Source organism: Diadema antillarum, unplaced genomic scaffold, assembly GCF_040938485.1.
Source record: "Diadema antillarum isolate AM-2024a unplaced genomic scaffold, OU_Dant_1.0 seq00001712_RagTag, whole genome shotgun sequence".
NCBI lineage: Eukaryota > Metazoa > Echinodermata > Echinoidea > Diadematoida > Diadematidae > Diadema > Diadema antillarum.
This window is the reverse complement of record NW_027272401.1, coordinates 136538-159723: the sequence shown is the minus strand read 5'-3', so window position 1 is coordinate 159723 and position 23186 is coordinate 136538. Positions and strand designations below refer to the sequence as shown.

Sequence of the window (23186 nt, the reverse complement as noted above, 5' to 3'; positions counted from 1 at the left end):
TTTTTATCAAATTCCCCCAAATTACTAGTATCATTTATTTTGAATTTCCCTCAATTGCTGGAAAAAGCGTTATATATGTATGTATGTATGTATGTATATATACAAAAAATACATATATATGTACATGTACATATCATGTGTATATTTTGTAAACAGATGCCAAGATGCAACATGCCTATTGGTTAGAGGTGTGTCTTAGTCATTGTCCTTGCTTGTCATGATTTCTTTCACAGAAGGCTCAGAGAAACCTCACCGCAGATGAAGAAAGAAGTGAATGCCCACCTGTAGCGTCCAACGATAACACAGTAAGATCCTATAGGAACAGCAAAATGTATTTCTTAATAATATCTACATCTTTAGTATTTTTTTCTTTTGGAGGGGGGGGGGTTTCACTATACAATTTTTTTCTACTAAATTTTGATGGATATATTATTCCCTACTCTAGATCTACACAATGTTATTCGAATGGTCTTTGATAATTTTCTTTACTCCTACATACTATGAAACTATGACCTCACTAGTTTTTACATCTTAAAACGTGCTACTATCTAAAAGAGGAAATTTCCTCCTTTTCTTCTTTTCTTTAGGGTTTTTCTCTAATTTTCAATAATCTTCCCTAACATTTATATCTAAGAGCTTTCTGCAAGTCTGGTGAGACCCACAATGTGTCTTCCACCACGGGATGGCGTTCAGTCTTCATGTTTTGTAGACCATAATTTCAAAGAAAATGGCAATTTACAAAGGACAGAGGTGCTTTATAGTATGACAATGAGATGCATCAACAGTAACGTCTTATATCTTAGGCACAATAAACAATGCTTTACCTGAATCGTTGCTTGTACTGTAATCAAATTTGCTGACAGACAAACCAATCTTTAACTCCTCTCTCTCTCTCTCTCTCTCTCTCTCCGATGTGCTCCCTTCCAATGGTGGCGTGAAGAATAACCAGCTCAATACTGCAGCATTGATGCAAAAACTTGCCACCCTGAGAAGATACAAGATGATCCTGGAAAATGAACTCATAGAAAGTATTGGCAACATCGCGCTTGCTGTTGAGAGCTTCGAGAATGTAAGTAAAACCAGTCGCAAGAATAAACACACACACACACACACACACACACACACACACATATATATATATATATATATATATATATATATACATGTATAAGCGTAAAATACTTTCCTAACGTAATATACACACTATATACGGTTATTCTTACGGAGAACTGGACTTTCCCAAATCAACCTTTCCAGTACGGTTTTGTAGTTATTTTCACTGTATACATAAAAAAGTCTGTGGGTTTGTGTGTGTGTGTGTGTGTGTGTGCGTGTGAATATTTAAATCATTCGGGTAAAATAATAATGTACCATGCTTTTTTCTTTATATTTCTGAAATTATCTTAGTGTTACAATCTGACAACAACGACGACAACGACTACGGCAACGACTCCGATGACGCAAGAGTCTTCCACTGTCATCAGGAGATGCACGAAAAGAGATCTTCTCAGGGAGTACAACATATTCCTCGCGGATATGATTGCAATTATAAGAAATAATGATTGTATATAAAGTACCTAAGCTGCCTTTGAAATAATCTTTTGATTAATCAAATAACGTGTTGATCTTATTTGATACTACTTGTCTAAATACCAGGTCGGTAATGACCATAACATATATGTATGGCAATATTTGCCCTTTTTGCACTTCATTTTCCATTCTTGTGAAAAAAAAAATGCATCTTACATCAATTTAAGTAAGCTATTTTATCTTAAGTGCTTGAACAACTTGTTGATTAATCTATTTAAGCGTAGAATTGTGAGGAAGTCAACTATACGCGCATTTTCTTCCGTTTATAATCTCCTGGTTTGTACGTAAATGTAATGACGCATCACACCTGTTATCATTGTCGCATGACCAAATGTATCTTTTGCACCATAGGGCTTTCTTAAAAATGAAAAGAAATATAAGGACGTTTGATGAATTAAGATTGCCATTTTTTCTGAAAGTTCGTCTTTTCGAGGAGAACAGAATGTGCATTCCTAATGTGTCCGTATGCCTTCCATCAAACAAAGAAAGATTATACAAACAATCAAAGGAGACCATAATATCATTACTTTTTTTCAAAACCTTCAAACGTGCCATAGCTAACAATTCTATTCTCCAGTGACTTCGTTTTCTTCGGTGAAGACGGCTGTATTCTTCTAAAGGTGTCTATCTGGTATTCTCGTTGAATTTTCTGCATTCATTTTGTCGGTCGTGTGTCATTTATCAAGACTGCCTAAGACCTACTCGATAAACTATGATTAATGGTGATTGCTTTCTGGAAACTGTTAATGGTTAGATATATAACCTATGTGATTTTCTTGATCATTTACTGTTTTCATCCTATTTTTAAAGAACTTTCGAAAAGAAATAGTGCAATAATTCCGCAGTGTATTCACAGAAATGCTGAATTTCAAACAGACCATCTATTGTGATGGGTTGTATTGTTATAGTGTCATTTGCAACAATCAGTTGTTTGCCAAACTCGTCGAAATTCTGGATTCGTTTTGTAAACACTGCGTCCTTTGCCCGGTTTTTAAGACCTATGCGATTGATAGAAATTCTTAACTGTACCGTCAGATTGGAACTTTCATATATTTTGATTATTTTTGATGGACTCCTATGGAAAAAAATATATTGGCTAACAATAATGATCTTAGCAGCTCAAGAAAACAATTGTACTGAAAGCATTTTGATATAACACAGGGTATGAGGTTTTATTGAAATATCTAATTTATAGTATAATATAGAATTGAAAACTACGTGACTTTCTTTTTCTTTTCATTTTAGAGAATTTAGAGGATGTAATCTTGCCATAAGTGCGCAGTGTTTTATTCCAAGAAATGATTGCATTTTAACCTACTTTCCAGCGAGTGAGAGTGGGCATTGTCCGAAGTGTCATTTGCACAAAAACAAAAAAAAAAAATGGGTTCTTCGTCAACGTCGATGAATTTTCTGCCTTCATTTTGTGGGTCGTTTGTTGCTTTTTTACCAATTGCCTAAGACCTATCCAATAAATATGATTCATATTAGGACTCATTTTACTTGAATTTAAATAAAACAAAAAAATTGTGTGATTGGCTTTCTGTGACTTGATTTTCAGAGCTTTGGTTCACTGGTAACTCACCCCACCTTTTCAAGACAAATGACTGGACCTAATGCACTTTTGTGTCAGTTAATTTTTTTTTTCTGGAAAAGGTTAGTGATTACATATGGAAACTACGTAACTTAATCGTTTTCATTTTTAGTAGTATTTTTGAGGAAGTCATAGAATGCAATCTTTCAATAATTCCTCAGGGTATTCGGGAAAGTGCTGAATTTTAAAAACGACTTTTATTAATGGGAGCATTGTTAGAAATGTCATTTGCAGCAATAATTTGTTTGTCTTCGGCAATTCACTAATGACATTGCAAAAGATTTTATTTATGTGAACCTTAAGTTTTACCAAAGGGAAGTTTAGAGCTGGTTGAATTCGTTTCCTGTCAAAACCACTCAAAGGTTCATTTACCTATGTTGTTGTCAATGTATTCTGATCTACACTTTATCAAACTAGACCGCAATATCACCTTGAGTCATAGTTGAAATGTGTTAATGCTGTACTAAAATCGCGATGCTCATGGTACGTCTACTCACCTCTGCTAAGTACCTTGAAATACTTGCACAACGACACCAAAAGATGGTGCTGCTGACAAAGTAATAGTTAACTATTAAGACACAAACGACTGATATTTGTGGGAGGTATTGTCTTTTAGATACTATAACGTCATTCAGTACATTATTCCGTATATTAGCCAATAGTAATTTGCAACATTCTTGCTACACTACCATTCACTCATGGTGCTATGAACTTGTTATGACTTTCTCTAATACATTTTATCATTAATTATCATCATAATTATGTCACATTGTATGATCCCTGTTGATGAATGTAATGTATTATTGCTCTCATGTATGTCTGCGTCATCACTTAATTCTCTTCGTTATTTATTGTTCACTGAAATAATTTTGAGAGTGGAAATAAAAAGAATTGAAAGCGAAACGTTTTGTATTTTATTCTATTTTTATTCGTACGTACATTAACTCGAAATTAAGACAAAAGGATGCGTCGAACCGAAGGATAGCCTTTCAACACTTGAAATGCAAACCTGCCATACATTATCATGTAAAACCGTCTTTTTATCTAGTCAATATGAGTTTGTAGTCGTCTTAATTCTTAACTCGAAACGTTATCTTATAAGTCATGTCATTAACAGAGTTTCAGTTTTTGCTAGCATTAAAAACAAGTAAATATTCCAGCAGAAATCATCATACTGTCATTAATAAAATGTTACTCTGATTTTTTTAACGCAATCACGAGAAGGAATAGGAAAAGATAGAAGGGTGTATTTGATTACATCTGAGCTTTAGAAATTAAATTAGAGATACTTGCTTCTTTTACTAACGTATGGAAGTGGGACTGTATTACTCCAAGACGTGTTGCCTCTTTTAAACCGGTTTTTGATTAAACACTGAGATATGTTCTATACTTTGTAACCTGAAATAAAACAAAGAAAAATTTAATGTTGTACCTTGTAGAAGAAAAGGGTAATTACAACAAGATGAATACAGCAGTTAAAACACTAAAACACATAACAGGGACGGATCCAGCAATACCTAAAAGAGGGTTGTAACAATATTTCTGGTGCCACTTTAAGAAAAAAAGAACACCGAAAAGGCCACTTCCGGATTTTATCGGCTGACAAGTCAAAAAAAAAAAAAAAAAGACTGCAGCGCAATTTTCTGGTGAATATTTTTTTTCCTATTTCTTTTACTTGAACAAAAAAAAACAAAGGGGAACCGCGGGCCCGGTACGCCCCACTGGACCCGCGACTGCATAATCAAAGCAATTTGGTTGCTGAGACCTTGTGGTTAGACAGTAGGCCTACTTCATGTCAATATGCAAGTTCCATTCAGGCTTTATCTGTAATAATCATGTTAACCAACAATGTACACTAAAAAAACTAATAAAAACTCTGTGATCGTGTCTCAAGTAATAGTATTTCCAAGTCGTCTGAGTCCGCGCAAGTCGCATAGCAATACACTTATTGATCTTATTCTGAAATTTAATTCGAGTAGCGACCTGCCTTCCGTTAAACAATCAGTGCGACTAAGTATCTATTCCTTGATTTGTCTCGTCCTCAAAGCCATTTCAACAAAATCACGACCGAAAGCATGTAGGCCTACATGATATTGTTATAAACCATTCTCTTCCACGAAGAGAGGCTTTTATGAGAACATACGTGTAAATAGGATAGATTGTAACAGTGTGTAGTACTCAAATGATGTTGACCAAATATGAATAGAATTCAACAACGTATACTTTATAGGGGTTTGCATGTGATAAGCATAGGAGGAGAGGGGTGGGGCACAGGAAGAGAGGGGTGGGGCACAGGAGAGGGTGCGGCACAGGAGGAGAGGGGTGGGGCACAGGAGGAGAAGGGTAGGGCACAGAAGGAGAGGGGTGGGGCACAGGAGGAGAGGGGTGGGGCACAGGAGGAGAGGGGTGGGGCACAGGAGGAGAGGGGTGGGGTACAGGAGGAGAGGGGTGGGGGCACAGGATGAGAGGGGTGGGGCACAGGAGGAGAGGGGTGGGGTACAGGAGAGGGGTGGGTGCACAGGAGGAGAGGGGTGGGAGCACAGGAGGAAAGGGTTATATAGGAGTAACTAACCTGTTCAACTTTCTCCTGAGAACTGTGGAGCCTCATGCTCAAGCTCTCATTCATGAGGTGTGCCTCGTTGAGCTGGTTCTTGATCCTGTCAGAAAGACCCGACCCCGAGTCGCGGATGTTCTGTTGGGGGAAAAAACAACACACAAACAACTGTTTGCATGCCTAAACAATGCCTGGGGCATGACTTCGGGCACCTGAGTGCGCAGACCTAGTGTGGCGAGTTACATTATGGGTTTATATATAATTAAACAAAAAATAAAAATCACAGGTTCTGGGGTTCAAGAAGAATCAAATTTTGCCAAAAGGTAAGCTGATAGTACTGCAATCTGAGGACATATCTGATTGTGATTGCTATGTAACGTTTTATAATCAATTACATTATGAACCACAAGTTGGGCCACTGCAGATATCCACTGATCTTCTATGCAAGAATAAATTATTTGCAGATTGCAGATTCTTTTACTTATGTTTACTAATATTGCGCTGCATTCACTCATTCAACACATATATTTGGATGCATATTAGGAAAATAACCCCCAAGGGCAATTACCCCTGCTAAATACCAGTTGTAAAAGGGTTAGAATAAAGATTAGGGCTTAGGGTTAGTGGGTTTCGGGTAAGTATTTTGGTTAGTGTTAGGATTAGGTTCTGGATTAGGATTAGGATTAGGGTTAGGGTCAGGGGAAGGGGCTAGGGTAATTGTCAAGGGGGTAATTGTCCTGGAACCATTTGGATGAATTTGTCCTTTAAAACTTACATCGATTTTCTCTAGCTCCGTCTGGAGCTCCTCCACCTTCTGCCGGTCCGAGAAGAAGGTGGCCTTGTGCTCCTTCATCCAAACCTCCCTCTTCTTTACCGACTGCTGAAGGTGTTTGGTCTGCCGCCGCTCCTGGGCAAACTTGCTCTGAGACTCCTTGAGCTGGCACTCCAAGTGAAAGTTCTTGAAGGTGGCCTGATGGAGGATGAGGATGAGGTTAGTTGGAAGAAGATGAGGGAAGATGAAGAAGGTGGGTGAAGTGGAAGATAAACAGAAGGAAGGAGGAAGGAGAAAGAGCAGAAGAAGGTAGAGATGAATGATAAGAGAAAGGAGGAAGTGAATACTGATTAAGGAGAAAATCGAGAAACAAGGAGGAAGGAGGAGAAGGAGGAGGAGGAGGAGGAATTAAGAAAGACCAGGTGGGGATGAAACAAGAACAGGAAGAATGAGGAGGAAGAAGACAGAGGTGGAGGACGAGAGAGGCAAGGAGTGAGATGATGGAGATGAAGGATGGATGAATAGAATAGGACCTAAAGAGGGGAAGAAGGAAGGAGAAGACATGGGAAATAAGACAGAAAAAAAGGAAATATGGTAAGTGATCTCTTATAGTTGTGCTTTATATGGTTTTGGTCTCCATCCAATTCATAAAGTTTTACCCACAAGGAAAAAATCTGTGGAAGAGAAAATACAAAGTGCTGAAGACTATATCTGATTTATCCAAACTGCAGTTGAATTGTGTTCCTTGCATTTAACAAATCTCACAGGTTGGTCCAACTTCTTAAAATCATTTTCTAACAACCCTAGCTCTGCTCTTTCTTCTCTCTTTCAATTCTTCTTTTTCTTCACGTTAAAAATTCTTGCTCCTCTCCTTTCTGCATCGATCTCATCCTCTTCCTGCTACTTCTTCTCCTTATCCATTCCTCCCCTCTGCGCCTCCTTTTGATACCGAATCACCCGGTCCTGAGAATCCTGCAGCATCAATCGCAGCCGCTCCATATCACCCTTCAGCTGTTCAAAGAAACCAACAGAGGCTTGACTTCAACACAGCAAGTGATATATTCTCAATGGACACAAGTATATCTCTTTATGTGTATATACATAATGCACTTGTAAATACATATTCATGCATGTGATCATTGTCTTATCCTATGCTTTGAAAACAGCAGCTGTTGTATCAAAACTAAAACATATGTTCAGATCCTGTTTTGATTCTCGATCACTCAACACTCTAGTTTAACATCTACAAAACTTACTTAAATATATTGAACTTGTAATACACTGTACCATAAATACAACTGTACCATAAATCCTTCATATGTGACCCGCTGCAACAAAAGGATCCAAAAGTCAGGGGAGGACAATTTTCTGAAAATGACATGACATTATTCCCTTACTCGTCCCCTTCAATGTCATATAACATGACTCATAAAAGTACTCGGTTGCGGAGATATGGATGATTTTATTAGCACATGTCAAGTGGTTTAGGAAATCAACGTTTCGAGAAAACCGCCTTCAAAGTTTTCCTTCCGACACTATCATGATCAAGGGGAAGCAAGACAGTTTTCACAGCTTGACTAAAGAAGGTACGCTCCTAGCGACCTCCCCCATGTTCATTCAAGCTTAGAGCCAGCGATCTACGCACGACCAATCAGTAACCAGGATGCCACTGAGATCACTCCCTCGCTGCTAGGGGCGGGGTCTAGCTGCGCCGCTAAATCCAAATGTTCGGACACGTTTCTGTTCCGTTGAAAGTCAGAAAATCATGGCCCAGAAAAACGTTTGTTTTTTTTCTTGCCTTTGCGTTGATCATTTAGCTTCGAAATTTCGGCAGATGATAGAAGACACATTAGACTACAAATTTATGTCAAAAACAGAAATGCAAACGTTTTGACGGATTTTGATGATCTGACTTCAATCTCGATTTTCTCGGCTCGACCGTCAGCGACTTTAGGATACTTTTGTTGTAGCAGGTCACATATGTCCTCTGTTACTATGCTAATAGTGATTCTGCTGCATTCATCAGAATATAAACAATAAAAAGAATAGAACATACCAAAGGTGGAGTGTTTCTTGACAAAGTAAAGAATTACTGGCATCAATGCTAGTTACTCCTATTCCACCTTAGAAGTCCTCATATTGACACCCCTTTCACACTACTCACTTGGGTGATCACCTGTGAGATTTAATGGGGACTCAAACATGAACAAACAAGAAAAACTTAATTCCATACCAGCTAATGAGCTCCCGCTTCAATTTCTGGTGCCCCACTCTTCTGGGGTGCAAGTACACGTTACAGTGTATATTTGTGAAAACAGCCTGCAAGATGCTGCTTGTATACTGACCTTCGCTTCTCCCCCGAGAGTTTACCCCAGATGCTTTTCATGCTGCAGCGTCATCCAGGAATTCACGGGGACACCCCAAAAGTTTACCAGGGATGGTTTAAAGGTGGGATTTCTGAAAAGTCACCTGGTAATTTACCCAGGAGTTTACCTGCCGATGCCATTCTTGCTTACAAGGCTACCCGGGAACTTGTGGCACAGGGATATCTGTGAGTTCACCAGAGACAGTTTGAGGGCAAGATTTCTGAAAAGTCAAGTAACAGTTTGCTCGAGAGTTTACTCATGGTGCCTTGCAGGATGAAATTTGCCAGGTAAAGTGTGAAAAAGGTATCAGAAACTCACAATCATATACAACCCTATTTCTCACCTTGTCTCGCTCCTTCCTGTCCTTGATAAGGTCATTCTTGTCCCTTTTGAGCTGCCTCAGCTGTGATAACAGATTCCTCATGTCATGATCCTGCTTTACCAAGTCCTCGGTCTTCTTCTTCAGGGCCTCCTCCAGGTCAGTGCCCCTCTGGATGGTCTCCGTCATGTAATTGAGAAGGTTGGCCGCCAGCGGGCCGGGGAGCTGGCTGGTTTTCGAGCCTGTGTGACAATACACATGATTGTCAATTTTTACTGCACAACGCATGACCAAAACGAGAAGTCACGAATTCAAAAACCCTTAAACCCTTGGTAGATCTCATAACATTTTCACGCCATGTTCAAGTTGATTCAAATATTCTACAAAGAAAATGGTGGAAGTTTCTTTTAATTTGGATTTGAAATATGAAAAGCTGAAGTATTTCAAAGTTTTACATATTTTCAGCAGAGAGTGACATCAGTCAAAACATCATGCAAAGATCATCTGAACTGATTATACCAGATCTTCAACTCACTATTCTCCTCTTGGTTTTTGCACATATAAAGTACATCAGAATGTTGCCTATGTATGATGATTCAATCCTTTTCCTCTAGAAGTCTGCATTGCTACATGTGCAGGTCTCTGTAATTGCACAAACAATACTTGATGGAGAGAATATAAGTTTTTCTTGCAGCACATCTTGTAGGGGAGATGGTATCTCAAATAACAAGTTAGAAAGCACCTTGCTGCATAATCATTTTGCTTTCTCTTGAAAACAAACCTTGAAACAAGACAATACTTTGAACATTGGTTTGGGAGGTAAAACTCTTTAAAGGAGATTGCGATCCATATAATATACATGTGTATATGTGGATTGCATGAATGCATAATATTGTAGAACACATCAGTGAAGTTGAAGAAGAATGAACAATCCATTCAGAAGTTATGAATTTCGAAAGTTTTGGTACAGCCTTCACTGGATAAGAAGACTACAACAAATCGTGATGTCATACATGGACAATTATGTAAAGAATGTACATATTAAAGAATACTCAACACATTCTCACTTTTCTAGCAATATGAATGACCACTTGGCTTACCTCTATCAGAAGGTATGGGGAATAATATTATCATCAACATATGCTACTAACAAGTGAAAGGGATGTATAAAACAGAGAATTTTGAGGAATTTTCTACATATTTTCTTTACGTAGTTGTCCTGCCATGACATATAATGAAGTGTTGTAGTCTTTTTATCCAGCGACAGCAGCACAAAAAGTTTAAAATTCATAACTTTTCAAAGGTCTGTCTGATTTCCCACAAACTTCACTAGTGTATTCTTCCAAAATTGCTGCATTCACTCAATCCACATACATCTACGATGTATTTGGGTTTTGATAATTCATTTCCCTTTAACTAGCCTATGAACATTCATCCAGTTTGGATCGGATCCTTTCTCTTCTGTAAGTAACTTAAAAATGATAAGGATAACTCTGTGCTGTATTCCACCCCATGTTGACAACATTCCTTCACACTTTCTTAATAAATATGGATCAGTGATGCTCTGCACTTGCTAAGTGGACCTACGGTCAATAATGGTCTTTGCCCGCTTGATGGACATCTTAGCCTCTTGACCGGTCACCTCCTTGTACAGGTCCGGGTGCTCAGCCTCCAGGTGGTCAATCAAGAACGTCATGCCCTGGGGGTCTCCACGGAGGACCTTGTCCAGAAAACATCCTTAAAGGGATGGTATAGTATCGGTTGAGGTGAGAATTCAGCTTTTAACATCTTCTGAGGCATTTAGAAACCACTCTATGAAATGGCAAAGAGCATACAATTCTAGGGGAGTTTAAAGTTTATTTGATGAAAATTGGTTTGAAATGACCGAGATATCCAAAAACATGGTAAGATAAAGAGATTCCAATGATAGTTGTGGCCTGTCACATCTTATTCCCATCACTTTTTTGGATATCTTAGTCATTTCAAGACTAATTTTCATCAAATAAACTGTGAATTCCTCTAAGAATGACATGTTCTTTCATATTTCAAAAGAAGTCCCTCATTATCCCACACACACACACACACACACACACACACACACAAATAGTTGGAAACCTACAGCCCCATCTAAACCCAAACTTATCATCCCATTAAGGTAGAGATGCATTAAAATAAAAAGGGATTGGAAAGAGGAAAGAATCTGGGAATTGTGTTCACACCTCTGAGGATGCAGAAGAGTAACTGTGTATGCTATATATTTCACAGTTATTTTTTTTCTTCATTTTCATGAATTTTGCTACTCCAGTACTATCAGCAAATTTTTAAACAAGCAAAATTTCAACTCTGATCCCGCTATATGAATGCAACATGCATACATACATGAATCCATCCACTGCTGTACTCATGCAGTAATGGCAAATTCAACCACTCGCGAAATTGTCAGAAAGACCTGATTCAGGAAAAAAATTAGACTCGCTATAATGGCACATACAGCAATCTAATTTGCTGTATTCTTGAAAGAGGGCAAACTCTAAGAACTGTGTTTACACTTTGAGGATAATATCATACAAACAGTCAAATTACTGAGTGTGGCATCTTTAGTGTATATATGCAAAGAAACCTCTTTTTTATGCATAGAACTTCCTGACAGAATAAAATAGACTGTGTTACCATGTAACCAAAGATTAAAAAAAAATCGCTATATCCTGGAAACAAAAAGAAAGATAACATGGTGGACTAGTATGGTGAAGCACAGTTGAATTCGTTTATCAACTTTATGTCAGGAATCTAGAGACAAGAAGAGACCAAAACCTGTGGATTAAAAAATAAGTGAAAACAATTTTTGGCATTGGATGATATGAATATATAGGGTGCCTACTATTTGAAAAGTCTAAACTTTACAGTTAATAATGTACAGTTAATAAGGACGTTGCTACTGGCCAGAACACAGCAAGGCAGTTCAAATCTGATCTATGAATTACACAAATTTCTATTGTGTAAATGCGTGTGACACGTGACGTTATGTATGCCGGCGACAGATGTACTACAATGCATGCATACTGGCGTATGTGCGTGTGTTATACCCCCATTCTCTCATTGGTTGCTCATCGGAGGCAAATTAGTTTATCTCTTCCGGCCACCCACTGAAGTGTATCGGATCGCAGTCCAATGAATCCGACATGTGTTGGTCGACTATCAGGTCAGTGTCACACATGTCAGGCGGTGATCCGATGAGGCAAGATCGTGCGATGAGGATCACGCGCGACATGTCTGACAATGACCTGATAGTCGACCAACACAAGTCGGATTCATCAGACTGCGATCCAATACGCTTTGGTGGGTGGCTAGAAGCAACAAACTTTGAGAAATATTCTCTGTGGTATAGGGGTATATTAAAGATAAACCCATTTTGCATTTGGTTTTACAGTAAATAAACTCAATTTAAACTGCGGATTTGAGTTCAACACCCTTGTGTATGGAAGCAGGAGCCCGTCAAAAACACGGATATACGTCGTGTAGTAATTCGAATTGCTACGCGACGTAAATAATTACGTCGCGTCGTTATTCGAATTACTACGTGTCGTAATTCGAATTACTACGTGACGTAATTCCGAATTACTGCTCAACGACTTAACGTCACAACATTAAATGAATTAGTGTCATGTTGTAATTCCTAATGCTATGCAACGTAAATAATTACGTCGCGTAGTAATTCCAATTACGACGCGACGCAAATAATTACGTAGTGTTGTAAATAATTACAACGCGACGTAATTCCGAATTACTGCTCAATGACTAACGCAGCGAATAAACGTAGCGACGTTAAATCAACCAATGAAATCGTTCATTATTTGCTCAGTGATGCATCACGGTGCACCTGCCAAAGGGCTAAACACTCATTTCCTACAGCATGTTTGTCAGTACAGAGTACTTGGTTAGCTGGTATACCTTGAATACATATATTTCTGATGCAATGTAGGCCCAATAATTTAGGTTATAAACATCTCATAGGATTGTACTGTCAACGAAATGGCATATGGCTCGCTGTATAGCAGGGAGGTGGAAAGGAACTTCCACCACCCTGCTGTATAGTCAGCTCCGGTTTTCATCAGCACGCAGTGAGCGGATTGCATGCGCTTCAGTACCTGTTTTTCACACGCTATTACGAACGATCCCATTGGTTGATTTAACGTCGCTACATTAATTCGCTGCATTAGTCGTTGAGCAGTAATTCGGAATTACGTCGCATTGTAATTATTTACAGCACAGCATAATTATTTGCGTCGCGTCTTAATTGAAATTACTACGCGACGTAATTATTTACGTTGTGTAGCACTGGGAATTACAATATGACACTAATTCATTTAATGTCGTGACGTTTAGTCGTTGAGCAGTAGCAATTCGAATTACTACGCGACATAAATAATTACGTCGTGTAGTAATTTGAATTACGACGCGACGTAATTATTTACGTCGCGTAGTAATTCGAATTGCTACGCGACGTATATCCATGTTTTTGACGGGCTCCTGCTTCCATACTTGTGAACTCGGGCCATTGTGCCTATGAGCTTTATCTCCTGTATGGTTGGCTGCATCAAAACTTTAGACCAATTTTGTCAAAACTGTGTTTATCATAAGATCACATTCCTCCTTTTTGGTGGAGGGTTTTGGGATATGAAGTGCAGAGAGCTATAGATGTATCATCAGAAAGCTTGCTGGCCATCTAGAGAATTTAAAAATAACCACAATGAAAAAAAAAACAAGGAAAAGTAGAAATTACGCGGTGCGTAATATATGTCCCCGCCGGAAGTAGCATTTTGTAGCAAAATGTGCAATATAGGTAAAAAATCAAGGTCAAAGGTCAAAGATGTCAAAGGTCAAAATTCTGTGTAAAAGTTTTGAAGCCCTCACCTAGTGCCATCACATAAAGCAAACGGAATCAAAATCGGGTTAGAAATGGCGAAGGAGTAGCATTTTATAGCCAATGTACAATACAGGTCAAAAATCAAGGTCAAAGGTCAAAGAAGGCAAAGGTCAAAATTCTGTGTAAAGTGTTGAAGCCCTCACCTAGTGCCATCACATAAAGCAAACGGAATCGAAATCGGGTTAGAAATGGCGAAGGAGTAGCATTTTGTAGCCAATATACAATACAGGTCAAAAATCAAGGTCAAAGGTCAAAGAAGGCAAAGGTCAAAATTCTGTGTAGAAGTTTTGAAGCCCTCACCTAGTGCCATCACATAAAGCAAACGGAATCGAAATCGGGTTAGAAATGGCGAGGGAGTAGCATTTTGTAGCAAAATGTACAATATAGGTCAAAAATCAAGGTCAAAGGTCAAAGAAGGCAAAGGTCAAAATTCTGTGTAGAAGTTTTGAAGCCCTCACCTAGTGCCATCACATAAAGCAAACGGAATCAAAATCGGGTTAGAAATGGTGAAGGAGTAGCATTTTGTAGCAAAATGTACAATATAGGTCAAAAATCAAGGTCAAAGGTCAAAGAAGGCAAAGGTCAAAATTCTGTGTACAAATTTTGAAGCCCTCACCTAGTGCCATCACATAAAGCAAACGGAATCGAAATCGGGTTAGAAATGGCGAAGGAGTAGCATTTTGTAGCAAAATGTACAATATAGGTCAAAAATCAAGGTCAAAGGTCAAAGAAGTCAAAGGTCAAAATTCTGTGTAGAAGTTTTGAAGCCCTCACCTAGTGCCATCATATAAAGCAATCGGAATCGAAATCGGGTTAGAAATGGCGAAGGAGTAGCATTTTGTAGCAAAATGTACAATATAGGTCAAAGGTCAAGGTCAAAGGTCACGACTGAAATTCTATGTAGAAGTTTCAAAGCTCCCATGTAGTGCTATCATATAAAGCAAACAGAATCAAAATTGGCTCATAAATGACAGAGAAGTAGCAAATTGAAGATTTTGATCACACACGGACGCAAACACGGACACACGGACGGACACACGGACGGACGACCTCACGGTGATATACTTGTGTGTCTACCCCTTTGTTCTCCCTTTTGTTTAAATAGACACACGAGCAAAAATTTTAGCCACACAAGCCTGACGGAATAAAGGCCATCTATTGTGCACTATTGTTCTCCTAGCCACACAAGCATACTCTCGTTAGCACGGACACACGGACGGACGGACGGACACACGGACACACACACGTACGGAGCCCGTTTCATAGTCCCCTGCTCGAACTCGTTCGGCGGGGACAATTATATACACACCTACAAGAGGAAGAAGGTGTGGTATGAAGAAGAAGCTTCTTGCAATATAAGTTCTGTATTAATAGTTTCAAATAAATTTGGGTAGCTTAATTGCTATTTGGGTTGGACTTGATATGAACTGAATTTATATCCACACTGTATTCACAAAAACACAAAAACAAGCATAACTGAGTTACAATGACTATCACTATGCAATAGCATTTTGTCTTTTCTTTTGACAAACAAAAGTAATTAAAACATATACTCTAATTATACACTTTTGCACCAATGGTAATACTAGAAAAGCACTCTGAGAGCGCAGACCTCCGCCAAGCATGCAAATCATTTTCACCACTGATCTTGTTCTTCCATAGAGATATTTCCACCCATGCTGTGTAAGTCGCCGATTTCCCAACATAGAAGCCTTTGTTACGTCATAAACCCTCAGCTGCACAGCGCGCCTCACCCCAGCAGAAACTAGAGCACGCACTTTAGTACGCGCATGCAAACCTCAAATACGCGCAGCCTGAACTCCCAAGTTCACTGACCCTCCCTGCCAAAATATCAAAAATCCTTCATAAATTTCCCAAAAATTCTCGGATCACTACCAAAAGTTAATCGTTTGTTACTCGTGTCATTCTCAACCTTTCCTGCAAGTTTCATCCCAATCCTTTGTCTAATTTTTGAGTTATTTTGCGCACAGACAAACGAACGAACAAACCAACGGTAACGAAAATATAACCTCCTCCCTTGGCGGAGGTAACAAAACAGCCATAAGAACCAAAGTGGGGGAGCATATATCAAAAGCATAGCTTGTATTACTTTGCCCCCCCCCCCCCCCCCAAAAAAAAAGAATTAATCACACCATAGTACGACATAACTGAGTACCCAAATGGATTAATAAAAAGAAAATGGTGCAATTAGCCATGACAGTAATAAACATATATATTCATATATTACTGCCATGGCTAATTGCACCAGTTATATATAACTTTCATGCCATCAGAGGAAAAGAAACATGGCAATGCCAATATCTCATTTCAAAGAGCAATCTTTCTGCATAATACTGCCAATCCTGTTTTCATAAGAAATGCAGCAATTTCGACAATCTGCATGCAGCACTTCCCCTTTCACAATGTACAATATATTGCAGGCTATGCTATAAATGAAACACGTGAAGGCACTGTCGAACCAAGCTTTAGAATGTGTGTAGTAGAAAAAGGTTCAGTATTGACACTGCATGAAGGGGTGGGTGCTTAGGGGTTTTCCCTACTCTTTGTCTCTCTCTCTCTCTCTCTCTTCCTTTCTTTCTCTTTCTCTCTCTCTCCCTCTACATATGTACATGGATTTTTTCCCCCTCTTTTTCTATGTAATTTGTCCTCCTGCCAATAGTCATACTCTGCGGAGCACACTCTGTATTCATTTGTCAATTAAAGCTCACCCACTCGGAAAGGACTTGGAATCAATATTGATCCTGTCGAGTTCCCTTTTTATCTCTGTCTAGTCATGTTCACATTTGTGCTTTTTGTTTACTGCAGACTTTGACTGGTATAAGTGTGTGTGTGTGTGTGTACACTACTTTTTCTCTTGTGCTAATTCCTTTTTTTATTACTTCCCCTATTATATTTGTTTCCTGTAAATTTCCACTAGTCACACACCTTTCCCCTACTGCAGCCTGTTCAGTGTTGACGGAGTCACCAACTCGATCACTGTTTGCACAGCAGCATCATCATCATCATCACAATCAAATTAATTGCTTTAGATTTTTTTCCCCCCTGTGGCTTGTTTCGAGTTTGAATTTGGATTTACAAACCTGCAATGTATAATGATGATATCAAAACACAAATCTGAAAACTGACCATGAAGTGCCACTTGCATAATATTTGTTAAAGGACAAGTTCACCTTCATAAACATAAGGATTGAGAGAATGCAACAATATTAGTAGAACACATCAGTGAAAGTTTGAGGAAAATTGGACAATCGATGCAAAAGTTATGAATTTTTAAAATTTTTGTGTTGGAACCGCTGGATGAGGAGACTACTACAGCTTGTGAGTCATATGCGTACAACAGTATAAAGAAAATGTAAAAGAAAATTCAACATATTTTCACTTTTTTCGCATAATAAAAGAGCTCTTGACTTGCCTCTTTCTAAAGGCAGGGGGAATAATATTGCCCATAACATTTGTCGGTAACGAGTCAGGGGAATGTGTACTTTTTTCAAAAGATGGAATTTTGTGAAATTCTCTTTATATTTTCCTTATATTGTTGTACGCAAGTTATTCATACACTGCAGTAGTCTTCTCATCCAGCGGTTGCTGCGCAAAAATTTTTAAAAATTCATAACTTTTGAACGGATTGTCTGATTTTCCTCAAACTTTCAATGATGTGTTCTACTAATATTGCTACATTCTCTCAATCCTTATGTTTATAAAGGTGAACTTGTCCTTTAATAGATTTAGTAGCACAGGAAAGCTAAAAGATACAACTGGAAAATGACAGTTTTGCTAATGTTTAGTCATCCTTACTTTTATCCCATTGTTATCATCATGTCAACTAACAATTTAAAAAAAAAATCAATTTCTACTCTTATACCAGACTACATTATCCTATGATATCCCATAGGGAGTCCTATCTCAAGTTACAGCTGGAAAGTGACAGGTTCACCAGAGTCTCATGACATTTGACCTTTGATCTTGAGGGTGTTTCCTCAACAGGTAACAAGCACATTTACATCTACAAAGCATGAAACTAAATTCACTGAAGGGTTTTCTCAAAACCTGGGACAGAGGGACAAATGGACAATCCCCACGACATACTGTCTCTAATAATCATCATGAAGGACAGATCTAGAAACCGTCAAAAGTTTGTTCTGCTTCCCATAAAGCTTGAGCAAAGGTAGCCTGACAAATATACAAACTATATCGAACGGTACCATTCTCGGAATAGGTACTGTAGCCTCGTCTGCAGGACCTTACTACATTTGTAGATTTCTAACGTTGCAAACGCACTGTTCATATACACGCACAGTCAGAATCTGAATCATAACACTTGTCATAGACGCAGTCCTTTGCTTTCCACTGGCTATTAAGTGACTTTATTCAGTTATCCGGCTCATGCAGCTCACAACAGCATAATGTCATCTGTGTGATGTGTGTATAGCGATGTCAAGTGACTTGTAGTCAAGTGAAGTGTAGTGTAGTGAAGTGAAGTGTAGTGTAGTGAAGTGTAGTGTAGTGGTTCACTGTGACAAAATACAGAGAAAACATTTAAATATTAATTACACTTGTATCAACTTCAATCAATGATTGATATACACCAATTTAACATATTCTCAGTGCTCAAACTTAAATGTAACTTACGCTCAACACCAATTGTTCATTATTATTACTGTTTAGGTAATATTATCACAAACCTTTTAATTACTTAATGCAACATGCACTTTAAATATATAATGTAGTCTGAATATGACATATATCTTTCAGTATTCCAAACTGCTGTCAAACTTCATATAACTTACTTGTAGCAATTGTGTAAAAGCCTATGTATATCCATTCAGGCTGAATAAAGAACAAATTAGATACACTGTTTATATTACCACTGCCAGTGCTAGTACAACTACGATGGGCACAAGCCCCTAAGCTTCACTGGGCAGTTCTTTTGTTTGTTTCAGTACTTAACTTCCTTATTGAACTACAGCTGTACAGGGTTCTGGATTACATCCCTCTACCAAACTATCCTGTGCACCGCACAGCTAACTACACAGACCATCACTGTTCTGGAGTGGTCTCCATGGCAACTATCTCTACTTGGGGCTGTACTGCACCCATCACTCTCTCTCTCTCTCTCTCTCTATCCCCCAGCCATGCTCTGGGCCCTAAAACACACACAGGCATATATACACTATATACAGTGCACAAGTGCAAATTACTACACTTTGAATATCCATGCTCCAAACAACTTCATCTCCTTTATATGTCATTGTAAGTTAGTCTTCCAAACTGTCTAGGAACACTAAGCAATACAACACCTTTCCAACACATATTATACATTGAGTAATATACCAAAGTATTCTTCTCATACTCATGGAAAGTTGATTTCAATAAATTCTACCCTGTGTGGGTTGAATATGTCTACACATCGACATGGAGCATGAAACAAAGAGATTTACTCTCGTTCAGATACTTATTAACAACTTAATTACTCTGTTCTCAATTAATGAGGAATATATGTGTATACACAAATCAAAGAAGGATATCAATTATGAATTGGACTTACCAACTGTTACGTATCCTGGTCACAAATATAACTCTCCTCACTGCTCTTAGAAGACACTGCTTGTCCTCAAAGCTTCCAAACTCACTCTGCTATAAACAAAGAGTTTGCGCTGCCTTGGGGTGAAGGCATGTGCTCTATGCAAATTAGCTTGGGTGTTCTACTATGCAAATTAGGGTACTGAACAGAGCATGCATTGTTTTGGGGTTTGGGGTTGCTCTACTATTTCGGGGGTGTTAATGTCTACCTGTTGAGGGATAGTGTTGTCAATATTAAAGTTCCTATGCCGCTACATACCGGCCCCCAATGACCTGACTACAGGAAGGTCATTTCTTACCTTCATATAAAGGCGGCATTCTTAACAGATGTACTTAAACTTTTGACAACATTTGAACGGTTGAACATCAAACATAAACAATATTTCACTTCTTGCTAAACTATCACGTATAGCTGTGAATATCAACATTGACAATGTTATCACTCTACTGGTCATCTGCAGCTTCCAGCATACAGAGTTTGGAGATCGGTCTCCTAAGAAATACAGATCCCACCTTGATTTCCGCCTGGCGGACTAGTCCGTCTTTACCCGGGTACACCTGGGACACCTTTCCAAGCGGCCACTGGCCTCTCGGTGCGCGTTCATCTGCCACAAGGACTAGATCATTCACAGCCAAGTTCCTACGCGGAATCAACCATTTCTGTCGTTCTTGTAACAGAGGAAGGTATTCTGCTTGCCATCTCCGCCAGAAGACCGTCGCCAGATACTGTACTTGTCTCCACCGGCGCCTTCCGTAGCAGTCTCCCTTGTCAAACTTGCCGAGTGAAAGGCTGGGGTTCTGTTTCATCAACAGCAAGTGATTGGGGGTCAGGGGTTCGTTCTCCTGTGGATCCATACTCAACTGAGTAAGGGGGCGTGAGTTTAGAATACCTTCTACTTCTACCAGCACAGTAGACAATACTTCGTCAGACACTGTCTGTTGTCCGAGCAGGCTGCCTAGAATCTTTCGAATCGATCTCACCATTCTTTCCCACACCCCACCCATGTGACTCGCCGTTGGGGTATTGAAAGACCAGTGTATTCCTTGGTCTAGGAGGTAGTTGTTCACCTTGGACTGGTTGAGGGACTGTAAGCTCTCACGTAACTCTCGTTCTGCGCCCCTGAAATTTGTCCCATTGTCGCTCACTATCTTCTCTGGCTTGCCTCTCCTAGCAATGAATCGTCGCAAGGCATTGACGAATGAATCTGTATCGAGCGAGTGAGCGACTTCAACATGAACTGCTCTGCTGGTCATGCAGGTGAACAGACAGCCATACCTCTTTACTCTACTGCGGCCTTGTTTCACCAGAATCGGCCCGAAGTAGTCGACTCCTACGTATGTGAAGGGGGGCTTGTCTGGTGTGACTCTGTGCAGCGGAAGCTCAGCCATCATCTGTTCCATTCTCGGTGCGTTCCTCCTCTTGCACTTGAAACATTTTCCTACAACCTTCCTCACTGCAACTCCTCCTCTCATCACCCAATACCTGGTTCTCAGGGAGGACCACGTCATTCCTGCTCCAGAATGTCCTACCAGATGGTGATGGTGTAAAATGAGGAGCCTCGTAACGTGATGATCATGAGGCAAGATGACAGGATGTTTCTCATCGTAGTCAAGAGGAGCATTGCCGAGCCTGCCACCGATTCGGACGATACCGTCTACCACGATTGGATTCAGCTTTTTCACAGCACAGCTTTTCAGTTCCTTGCCGTCGAGATAATCACCAAACACACCTCTTTGCATGAATTTGATGATGTCTCTCTCCGCTTCTATCAGCTCTTCTGCTGACAATGAAGACTTCATGTCGCCGTTCCCTTCACCCTTTGCCTTTGCGAGAAGCCATTTCTTGTACCGGAGAAGCCACGCCATGGCTCGCTTCAATTTATTCCATGAAGAATATCTGCTGAAGAGGTCTTGCATGTTACCTCTTACAGAAGTCGCAAACACATGAACCTCTTTCTTCACTTCCGGGTCACTTCTTGGAACCTCAAGCACATCTGGAGGTGAAGGCCAGAACTTCTCTTCCTTTGCAAGGAAATCCGGTCCGATAATCCAGCGCTGATCTTTCAGAAGCTCGGATGCTTTCAGTCCACGAGATCCATCATCTGCTGGATTTGATTTTGTGTCGACATGTCTCCATTGCTCAGGAGCAGAGGACGCATGGATTCGTGCGACTCTGTTCGCAACGAACGTCTTGAATCGTCTGCTTTCACTTCGTATGTACTGTAGGACCGCAGTAGAGTCAGTCCAAAAGACAGTCTCATCGATCTTGATTTCGAGCTCTCCCTTGATGCATTGGTCCATGGTCACTGCAAGGACAGCAGCCATCAGTTCCAATCTTGGGATTGACACCACCTTCATTGGCGCTAATCTTGACTTCCCTAGGACAAATGCACAATGTACTGCGCCTGACTTGCTTGTCAGACGTAAGTAGGACACAGCCGCGTATCCAACTTCAGACGCATCACAGAAGTGATGGAGTTGAGTGGATTCAATTTCCTGGAATCCCTCCGGCTTCAGACACCTGCTTATTTGGATCTTCGTGAGCAAAGGCAAATCATTCAGCCACTCTTGCCATCGTCTTTCTTCTTCGGGTGATATCTTTGTATCCCAAGTCAAATCTCGTCTGCATAGGTTCTGCAGGAGTACCTTAGCTGGTAGCACGAATGGGGCGAGGAAGCCCAAAGGGTCATAGAGGGAGCTTGCAACAGACAAAATCCCGCGCCTTGTTGCTGGCTTCTCCTTTACCTGGACTTCAAACTTGAAGGAGTCCGTTTCCATGTCCCACAGGATTCCAAGTGTCCGTTGAACTGGCAAATCCTCGAGATCCAGATTCAGCGCGGACTCAGCCCTCTCTGACTCGGGAATTGAAGCAAGGACGTCTCGGTCATTGCAGAGCCATTTAGTCAATCTGAAACCTCCTTGGGCTAGAAGGCATCTCAGGTCTTCCACCAGACTCATTGCATCATCTCGGCACTTCACAGACTTTAAACAGTCATCCACGTAGAAGTTGTTCAGAACTGTATCGATGACTTCTTTGTTGAACTGTCCAAGAGCATCTTCTGCAGTCTTTCTTAGTGCGAACCCCGCACAACTTGGCGAAGATGTCGCACCGAAAAGATGTACTGTCATGCGATATTCTGTAGGCTCCTTGGACAGGTCACCATCCCTCCACCACAGGAATCTCATCGCATCTCGGTCTTTGACTGGAACCTTGACTTGGTGGAACATCCCCTGCACGTCGGCAACAAAGGCAACTCTTTCCTGCCTGAATCTTATGAGTACTCCGGCCAAGTTGTTGGTTAGATCAGGTCCTTGTAGTAGCTGATCGTTGAGAGCTGTGCCACGATAGCGAGCAGCGCAATCAAAGACTACTCTCACCTTCTCCGGTTTGTGAGGGTGCACGACTGCATGGTGTGGGAGGTACCACTTCAACTCCTGCGGTTCGTTTGATTTATTTTCTCCACCGTCT

At 40.0% G+C, this 23186-nt stretch overlaps 1 protein-coding gene across 1 annotated transcript in view; it reads right to left on the bottom strand.

Moving 5' to 3' along the window:
• Positions 1-7407: 7407 nt before the first annotated feature.
• LOC139711851 (uncharacterized) overlaps positions 7408-23186 on the bottom strand; it is a 105751-nt gene continuing 89972 nt past the window's right edge. The window contains exons 3-5 of the mRNA XM_071623702.1: positions 10780-10929; positions 9217-9434; positions 7408-7518 (exon numbers count right to left, since the gene is read on the bottom strand). Coding sequence (XP_071479803.1) covers positions 7408-7518; positions 9217-9434; positions 10780-10929 — 479 coding nt within the window. The remainder of the gene's footprint in view (positions 7519-9216; positions 9435-10779; positions 10930-23186) is intronic.